Source organism: Protomyctophum bolini (genome assembly GCF_963924005.1).
Source record: "Protomyctophum bolini genome assembly, chromosome: 24".
In the NCBI taxonomy this organism is placed as follows: domain Eukaryota; kingdom Metazoa; phylum Chordata; class Actinopteri; order Myctophiformes; family Myctophidae; genus Protomyctophum; species Protomyctophum bolini.
Genome location: NC_137885.1, coordinates 29,911,366 through 29,921,729, shown reverse-complemented (window position 1 = coordinate 29,921,729; position 10,364 = coordinate 29,911,366). Strand labels below are relative to the sequence as shown.

Genomic DNA, 10,364 nt, shown 5'->3' with positions numbered 1-10,364 from the left:
AAATCTCGGGCACGTTGTCCCCACTCTCTGACTGATTGATTTGATTGAAATATGTATTAACAGTTTGCATAATTACAGTTACATTTCAAGCACAAACTCAATACAAAGACTGTTAACTGTGAGTGGACGACCCAATTAAGCGTTACACTTGTTTACAACAGGGTCCACCTTGTTCAATTCATCAAGACATTTAGAGACGTACAAATAGACACTTCTATGTAGTTAAAGAACAGAACAGGAATTCATCATAAAGGAAGCAAAAAGGGAAAAGAAACATATACAGTGAGGGGGAAAAGGGGGGCGGTGGGGGATTCTCTCCAGCCTTTCCTGTGTCTCTCTCTCACTGTCAATATCACTCTATCGTCTCATTATAATTGAGTTTATTAATGGTGTTTTTTTGAGCGGTGCAAAACCACTCCAAGGAACAGCAATGTCCGTGTTCACCTGTGTGTTCATGAGCATGAGCACCAGTATGACTGACTACCAGTAGGGGCGCTGTTGTGCCAGAGAGAGAGAGAGAGATAGTATTAGTGCTGCACTGTTGCCTGCTAATGAGAGAGAGAGAGAGAGAGGAGAGGAGGGGGGGGGGGGGGAGGGGAGTTGCACCACTCAGTTCACACGGGTGTGATTTTTTGTTGTAAATTGTATTATTTTAACTAGGAGCATTTCAGTAACAGAATCTATCTATCTATCTTATAAACAAGGCACGCACACACACACACACACACACACACACACACACACACACACACACACACACACACACACACACACACACACACACACACACACACACACACACACACACACACACACACACACACACACACACACACACACACACACACACACACACACACACACACACACACACACACACACACACACACGTGGTGTCTGTGGAATGGTCATGTATAAAGTTTTTTTTTTTTTTTTACTCACATCTGGTCCGGCTTTACCAGGAGGTCCTTCGGGTCCTCTGTGACCCCCACCTCCCTGTAGACACACAACCAATCAGCTATCAGATACACAGACACACAACCAACCAGCTATCAGATACACAGACACACAACCAACCAGCTATCAGATAGACAGACACACAACCAATCAGATAACTCATATATTATCTGAATGATGACCACTGGCGCGCGCACACACATTTTAACATTATATAAAAGAGAGAATAAGGACACAAATATTAAAAAGGTAACACTGTGGTCAAAGTTAACACTCGCCAGCATATTTGACCTTTAACCCATTCTGAACGGGAACCCCTTTTGGTGTTAGCGTCATGTCATGCTTTAGCTATTGAAAAATAGCAGATCTACAAGCCCATAGCGCGCCACCGAGTGGCGCGCTATGGGCTTGTAGGTCTGCTATTTTTGAAAAATCGAAGAACGACTGACATTTTTATAGAATCTGATCTCAGGTCAGAATGGGTTAATCAGACCAGTGTGTGTCCAGTGGAAACCTCGTATGAATCTGATCTCAGGTCAGAATGGGTTAATCAGACCAGTGTGTGTCCAGTGGAAACCTCGTATGAATCTGATCTCAGGTCAGAATTGGTTAATCATTTAATACGTGTCGCGTGCGTGTTTACGTGCGTGTGCACCACCAAATCATTGCTATACAGCCGGGGGGTAAAAAAAGCATGGCTTAGTTATTATATGGCGTATCAAAGTGTCTCACCAACGGTCCTGGCTCTCCGGCGTCTCCTGGGATCCCTTGTCCTCCGGAAGGACCCTGAGGGGGGGGGGGGGGGGGAGGGGGGGGAGGGGGTCAAACATAGAGGTCAGACGTTGTCGTTCTAAAGTACAGTATGAGTGCACCACGAGAGAGTATACACTAGGTTCAATCGGGAATTACGGCATAATAATAATACAGCATAATTATTATAATGTCAAAACGTACTTGCGATCCCGACTGGCCGGGAGGTCCCCGTGGTCCCGACTCACCCTGAAATAAGACACACCACATCCAATCACAGGAGAGCCCCGTACGGTATCATCCAATCACAGTATAGGCCCCTACGGCATCATCCAATCAAAGTAAAGTACGGTCCTCATCATCTCCACCTCATTTCTAATTTGTCACCCTGGTTTAGTGATGGATTGTGTGACAGAGTCAGACTCACCCTGGTTTAGTGATGGATTGTGTGACAGAGTCAGACTCACCCTGGTTTAGTGATGGATTGTGTGACAGAGTCAGACTCACCCTGGTTTAGTGATGGATTGTGTGACAGTGTCAGACTCACCCTGGTTTAGTGATGGATTGTGTGACAGTGTCAGACTCACCCTGGTTTAGTGATGGAGTGTGTGACAGAGTCAGACTCACCCTGGTTTAGTGATGGAGTGTGTGACAGTGTCAGACTCACCCTGGTTTAGTGATGGAGTGTGTGACAGAGTCAGACTCACCCTGGTTTAGTGATGGATTGTGTTGACATAGTCAGACTCACCCTGGTTTAGTGATGGATTGTGTGACAGAGTCAGACTCACCCTGGTTTAGTGATGGATTGTGTGACAGTCTGAGACTCACCCTGGATTAGTGATGGATTGTGTGACGGTGTCAGACTCACCCTGGATCCTGTCACCATCGCTGCATGCTGGCCTGACTTCTCACTGAAGCCAGAGTCCATCTGGGACACCAGCGTGCCCTGTGGGAGGAGCAGACATGACTTCATGGTAGAAGAGAGGGCCCCTGAGGGCCCGTGAGGGCCCTGTAGGAGGAGCAGACATGACTTCATGGTAGAATTGAGGGCCCCTGAGGGCCCTGTGGGAGGAGCAGACATGACTTCATGGTAGAATTGAGGGCCCCTGGGGGCCCTGTGGGAGGAGCAGACAGGACTTCATGGTAGAATAGAGGGGCCCCTGAGGGCCCCTGGGGGCCCTGTGGGAGGAGCAGACATGACTTCATGGTAGAATAGAGGGCCCCTGAGGGCCCCGTTTATGCCTTGTAGCCGCGGTATACTACGGAGGTCCCGATCAAGTTTTTTTTTTTTTTGCTCACGATCCGATTTCGATCAATTGATTTTGAGTATCTGCAAATACCGATTATTCCCGATCCGATATTTATATTTTTTATAGAACACTTCATATCACAATATAGTACAATATCCAAAATCACAGACGACATTTATTTTGCTCCCGATCTGATTCCAATCATTTGAAAATGACAGTGATTGGCCCCCTAATTTCCAATCACGTGATCGGACCGGGACAACCCTATACTCCATATACGCAGGCTTTTATTTTCATTAATTTCATTAATTTCTGACTTAAAGGTATATTCAGTGATTTCACTCAAAAAACAGTAGGTTTCGTTTTTGGCTGTGGGACCTAAGCCTTCGTCCAATCAGGATAGAGAGTCAAAAACGAAGGGTTTTTTTTACCCCCAGGGGTTAACTGGGGACAGGGAGGAACTCCTTATATGGTCAGCACACTCTATAGTAGAGACAAAACAAAAAAATAAGTGATATTTGAATTAAGTGAAATCACTGAATATACCTTTAATCAAGGATCGTTTGGAATATAAACGCTTAGTTCTAAAGAGAGAACATCATACCTCCCGGTTTTGGGGGGGGGGGAATGGAAGACGGGGTTTTTCAGAGTAAAATGCCTCATCTGCTGGGGGCCTTTATTTTGAAAACATTCTGGCTATTTTGTAAATTGTCAGCAGTTTGAACCGATTTGAATCGATGTACGATATATATCGTTACGTGCTTGACTGCCTGTATATTGACTGCCTGTATATTGACAGTCTAGGAAAATTGGCCTCAGATCCTGTGCAGCAGGGGCGTGGCCCAGTGCGTTGTGTTTCAAATTAAATGCGAATCAAAAGACAGGGGCGGGTTCCACATGGAGTGGGCGCTACATCTAAATAAGACGGAAGGGAAACAATTGCTCCTTGAGCGGTGGTGGCCTACTACAATTCAATTTGGAATTGGATTCCCTTCGGACTATTTTCATGGTATGCACAGTGCTTCAGACCGGAAAGGGGAGTGTCCGCTCAGATTCGGAGCGCAACGTACTTCCCTCACAGGGATACGTTCCTTTTTTCCCAGAAGTTCCTTTTTTCTCGCCCGCCTAGTGGCGAAAAATAGAACTTCTGGGAACTCAGATTAATTGACTGTTGACTCACCCCAGGGTGCGCGTGCTGACCGGGGGGTCCCGGCTCTCCGGGGTTTCCTGGGATTCCGGGCTCTCCGTCGAAGCCTGGAGGCCCCGCAGCGCCCTGGAGGTTGTTAAGATATAATCTATGATTATTACACTATATTCCATTCAATGAATACTCCGGATCATACATGGGCCACTGGCGGCCCGGGGGCCACATGTGAAGGCCCCCACCTTCACTTAATGTGGCCCGCAGGTTGATATCACAATACTGATGTATTATTGATTTCAATAATACAATTCCAAACATGACCCGCTTTAACTTTACTTCTAAATGAGTAGCTTAATGAGTAGTGTATTAAAAGTGTAGTCTTTTGTATGTCCAATGTATTTGTATTTAGTTAACATATACTGTAACTATAATTAAAGGCATTTGAAATGCATTTGAAATTAGATAATAATGTTTCTTTTCAGGATTCCAATTTAAAAAATCTGGATTTCAATTCAAATACTAGGAAAAATAGCCAATCTACAAGATCAAAGCGTGTCGCAGTGCGAAGCGTTTTGAGATTGAGATTGAGATTGTAGGCTATTTTTGCTACGACAGTAATATGCAATGTGGCCCTCTGGAGTGAGAGTGGAACTATAGTGGCCCTCTGGAGTGAGTGTGGAACTATAGTGGCCCTCTGGAGTGAGGGTGGAACTATAGTGGCCCTCTGGAGTGAGTGTGGAACTATAGTGGCCCCTCTGGAGTGAGTGTGGAACTATAGTGGCCCCTCTGGAGTGAGTGTGGAACTATAGTGGCCCTCTGGAGTGAGTGTGGAACTATAGTGGCCCTCTGGAGTGAGTGTGGAACTATAGTGGCCCTCTGGAGTGAGTGTGGAACTATAGTGGCCCTCTGGAGTGAGTGTGGAACTATAGCGGCCCTCTGGAGTGAGCGTGGAACTATAGTGGCCCTCTGGAGTGAGCGTGGAACTATAGTGGCCCTCTGGAGTGAGTGTGGAACTATAGTGGCCCTCTGGAGTGAGTGTGGAACTATAGTGGCCCTCTGGAGTGAGTGTGGAACTATAGTGGCCCTCTGGAGTGAGTGTGGAACTATAGTGGCCCTCTGGAGTGAGCGTGGAACTATAGTGGCCCTCTGGAGTGAGCGTGGAACTATAGTGGCCCTCTGGAGTGAGTGTGGAACTATAGTGGCCCCTCTCTCCACCCCTGCTCCAGATTGGAAGTGTTTACGTTTGTGTTGTTGTGTGGTGTGGTTGTGTTGTTGTTTGTTTGTGTTGTTGTGTGGTGTGGTTGTGTTGTTGTTTGTTTGTGTTGTTGTGTGGTGTGGTTGTGTTGTGTTGTTGTGTGGTGTGGTCATCTTTCATACCCGTCTCCCTCTGAAGCCGGTGAGGCCCCTGGATCCCTGGGCTCCTGGAGGGCCCTGCATGATGGGGGTTTATACAAACACACAATAATAAGCCAAAGAAAAGTTGTAGTGGAGCAAAAAGTACAATATTTCATCTGAGATGTAGTGGAGTAGAAGTAAAAGTATTGGCTATTGGAAATACTCAAGTAAAGTACTTAAAAACTGTACTGTAAATATAATTGTTTGTCGCTCAAAAAGATATATGACCTATAATAATAACAATAAAACTTTATTTGTATAGCACCTTTCATGACATGCAGCTCAAAGTGCTTTACAGAACAATGGAGAATAAAAGAAAAGAAAAGCAAGAAATAAAACATAAAAATAATAATAGCAGTAATGCAATACAGTGAGGACATGAATAACAAAACATGTAAAATATCAATTAAAAGCAATGTTGTAGAAGTGGGTCTTGAGCTGTGCTTTAAAAATGTCTACAGAGGCTGCCTGTCGAAGGTACAGTGGGAGTTTGTTAAACTACAGAGGCTGCCTGTCGAAGGTACAGTGGGAGTTTGTTAAACTACAGAGGCTGCCTGTCGAAGGTACAGTGGGAGTTTGTTAAACTACAGAGGCTGCCTGTCGAAGGTACAGTGGGAGTTTGTTAAACTACAGAGGCTGCCTGTCGAAGGTACAGTGGGAGTTTGTTAAACTACAGAGGCTGCCTGTCGAAGGTACAGTGGGAGTTTGTTAAACTACAGAGGCTGCCTGTCGAAGGTACAGTGGGAGTTTGTTAAACTACAGAGGCTGCCTGTCGAAGGTACAGAGGGAGTTTGTTAAACTACAGAGGAGACATGAACACAGATAATTCACACATTTATCGATAGACCATGCGTATAGCTATATGGAATGGAAAAGTATGCTTCTTAAAAATGGCTAAATTGATCTTTTTTTTCCTTCATTGCATTGATTGTTTGCATTTCAAACGGTACGAGATACGATAGAAAACGATACAATATGTTGAATTGAATCCATTTTTATATACTTTTTGAAATTAAAATATAATGTATAATACAAATAATATTCAATATATTCAATTATTTGATTGAGTATTTTCCGATTTTCTTTACTCATTTACTTCTAATCCACTACACTACATCTCAGAGGCAAATATTGTAGGATTATTTGAAAACTTTAGTTACTTACTTTGTATATTTTTATTATTATTACAAAACAAAACATAAATTTACACACTGCATCCCTAAATACATTTGGAAAGGATTTTTATACTTTTTTTTTGAAAGCTTGAAATAAGACATTCTGCATAATGAGTACTTTTTACTTTTGGTATACTTTACTTGAAGTACACTTTGAATACCAAAACTTGTACTCTGAACTGGAACTGGAAAATAATATGGTTGTGGCTTTCTTCCGCCACCTGGTGGCCACACAGGGGGGAGACACTCTGATAACTTTCCAACCTACCATGGGTCCTGCACGGCCTGGAGTTCCGACCACCTGGGGGAACAACAGGGTAATTAGCAAGGTTTTAACCCGTTCTGACCTGAGATCAGATTCTAAGAAACATCTTCTACATCCTGACAGTTTTCCATTCTGACCTGAGATCAGATTCTAAAAATGTCTTCTATGTCAAGTCGCTCTTCGATTTTTCAAAAAATAGCAGACCTACAAGCTCGTAGCGCGCCACTCGGTGGCGCGCTATGAGCTTGTAGATCTGGCTATTTTTCAATAGCTAAAGCACGACTTCTGTCAAAATGGCATTTTTGCCATGGACTTAGTGGACAATAAAACACATAAAGAGCTATTAAACCCTGAATGACCATAACAGCTCTGCAACTCTGAACAAAATGGAACACTGTCAGAGTAAAACATGGATATAGATAGTGGTTAAAATGAGTGTGATTCTATAGTACTGTATGCTCTCACAGAGTTTTAATTAAACTCAAATGGAGAGTGCAGCAGATGGGGGACAGTTCGACTTACATACGGGACAGTTTGACTTACATATGGGACAGTTTGACTTACATATGGGACAGTTTGGGGGACAGTTTGACTTACATACGGGACAGTTTGACTTACATATGGGACAGTTTGACTTACATATGGGACAGTTTGACTTACATATGGGACAGTTTGGGGACAGTTTGACTTACATATGGGACAGTTTGGGGACAGTTTGACTTACATATGGGACAGTTTGACTTACATGTTTGACTTACATATGGGACAGTTTGGGGGACAGTTTGACTTAAGTATGGGACAGTTTGGGGGACAGTTTGACTTACATATGGGACAGTTTGGGGGACAGTTTGACTTACATATGGGACAGTTTGACTTACATAGGGACAGTTTGACTTACATATGGGACAGTTTGGGGGACAGTTTGACTTACATATGGGACAGTTTGACTTACATATGAGACAGTTTGACTTACATATGGGACAGTTTGGGGGACAGTTTGACTTACATATGGGACAGTTTGACTTACATATGGGACAGTTTGACTTACATATGGGACAGTTTGGGGGACAGTTTGACTTACATATGGGACAGTTTGACTTACATATGGGACAGTTTGGGGGACAGTTTGACTTACATATGGGACAGTTTGACTTACATATGGGACAGTTTGACTTACATATGGGACAGTTTGACTTACATATGGGACAGTTTGACTTACATGTTTGACTTACATATGGGACAGTTTGACTTACATATGGGACAGTTTGGGGACAGTTTGACTTACATATGGGACAGTTTGGGGACAGTTTGACTTACATATGGGACAGTTTGACTTACATGTTTGACTTACATATGGGACAGTTTGGGGGACAGTTTGACTTACATATGGGACAGTTGGGGGACAGTTTGACTTACATATGGGACAGTTTGGGGACAGTTTGACTTACATATGGGACAGTTTGACTTACATATGGGACAGTTTGGGGACAGTTTGACTTACATATGGGACAGTTTGACTTACATATGGGACAGTTTGGGGGACAGTTTGACTTACATATGGGACAGTTGGGGGACAGTTTGACTTACATATGGGACAGTTTGGGGACAGTTTGACTTACATATGGGACAGTTTGACTTACATATGGGACAGTTTGACTTACATATGGGACAGTTTGGGGACAGTTTGACTTACATATGGGACAGTTTGACTTACATATGGGACAGTTTGACTTACATATGGGACAGTTTGGGGACAGTTTGACTTACATATGGGACAGTTTGACTTACATATGGGACAGTTTGGGGACAGTTTGACTTACATATGGGACAGTTTGGGGACAGTTTGACTTACATATGGCCTATGGGACAGTTTGGGGACAGTTTGACTTACATATGGGACAGTTTGGGGACAGTTTGACTTACATATGGCCTATGGGACAGTTTGGGGACAGTTTGACTTACATATGGGACAGTTTGGGGACAGTTTGACTTACATATGGGACAGTTTGGGGGACAGTTTGACTTACATATGGGATGTCACCTGGTTCTCCTTTATGTCCCTGGAAATGAAATGGATCAACATGTTTAGCTCGCTGTAATGAATGTAATGTACGTTATTATAATTATAATTATTATTATGATTAATGTACGTCACACGTTCACATTAGATTGTAATGGCTTACCTTGAAGGCCAGGATTTCTGGGGAGGAAAAAAATATATAATAATTAAAGAAAGAAGAAAAGAAAGAAAGAACAGTTTAACTGGAAAGTTGAAGCTATAAGATCATTCTGTAGTTCACATTCAGATCATTCTGTAGTTCACATTCAGATCATTCTGTAGTTCACATTCAGATCATTCTGTAGTTCACATTCAGATCATTCTGTAGTTCACATTCAGATCATTCTGTAGTTCACATTCAGATCATTCTGTAGTTCACATTCAGATCATTCTGTAGTTCACATTCAGATCATTCTGTAGTTCACATTCAGATCATTCTGTAGTTCACATTCAAGGCAAAGTTTATTTATATTATAGGACGAATATAGAACATCAATGCAAAGTGTTTTACATAACAACGGTCCTTTCAGAGTGCAGGTGTTGTCGCCTGGATGAACGGCAGGTCTGCTCATGAGGGGCGCGGGGCGCAAACATAAAAAAGCTCACAACAAATCCACAATCCAGGTCCAGTCGTAATTCCACGGGACCGTGCCCACGGAAAAACAACCCCTCACCTTCTCTGCGTGTCCAAAAATAAACACACACACCTCTCATTTAAAATGAGTGGGGGGGGGGGGGGGGGAGCAATCTGACCATTTCTCCCCTCATTATTAATAATTACAGTATATGCTGGCAATTTTTGGTACTTTGGCTCATTTCCTCAAAATGTTTGGGAACCGTAGCATCAAAGCCCTGCCTCAAAAAGCTAAACAATTAAGACTATAATAGAATATATATTTAGACGGGCAACAGCTTGGCTCATAGGAGGTACAGCCGAGGTCATTGGTTTGAGCGCCTGCAGCTCCTCCTGAGTCAGTGTCGACGTGTCCTTGAGCAAGACACTGAACCCCTAATTGCTCCCGATGAGCAAGTTGGTGCCTTGCACGGTTTCCTCTGCCATCTGTGCGTGCGTGTGTGCGTGCGTGCGTGCGTGCACGCGTAAAGATGGGTGAATGAAATTGCAAATTGTAACGCGCCCTTGGATAAGAGCGCTATATAAATGCACCATTTGTGACCAGATTTGACTGACGGCCAAGCTACACCAGGCAATTTTGCGCGCGTGCGTAGCGTATGCGTTTACTGCGCGCGTACAGTGCGTTTGGATAGGACCAATATATGTCAATGATACCAGCTACACCAGACGCACGGATACCGCGGGCCATCCTACGCGTGCTCTAACAATAGGATCGGTTCTAAATGTTTTCCGTGC

General features: G+C 43.6%; 1 protein-coding gene across 1 annotated transcript in view; it reads right to left on the bottom strand.

Moving 5' to 3' along the window:
• The window catches only part of LOC308311870 (uncharacterized protein), a gene marked incomplete at its 3' end in the record, with an annotated part of 73,173 nt that overhangs the window by 36,506 nt on the left and 26,303 nt on the right, over window positions 1–10,364 (bottom strand). The window contains exons 6-14 of the mRNA XM_080758643.1: window positions 9,120–9,136; window positions 8,964–8,996; window positions 6,940–6,972; window positions 5,479–5,532; window positions 4,138–4,230; window positions 2,576–2,653; window positions 1,912–1,956; window positions 1,690–1,743; window positions 943–996 (exon numbers count right to left, since the gene is read on the bottom strand). Of these exons, the coding sequence (XP_080614769.1) occupies window positions 943–996; window positions 1,690–1,743; window positions 1,912–1,956; window positions 2,576–2,653; window positions 4,138–4,230; window positions 5,479–5,532; window positions 6,940–6,972; window positions 8,964–8,996; window positions 9,120–9,136 (461 nt within the window). The remainder of the gene's footprint in view (window positions 1–942; window positions 997–1,689; window positions 1,744–1,911; window positions 1,957–2,575; window positions 2,654–4,137; window positions 4,231–5,478; window positions 5,533–6,939; window positions 6,973–8,963; window positions 8,997–9,119; window positions 9,137–10,364) is intronic.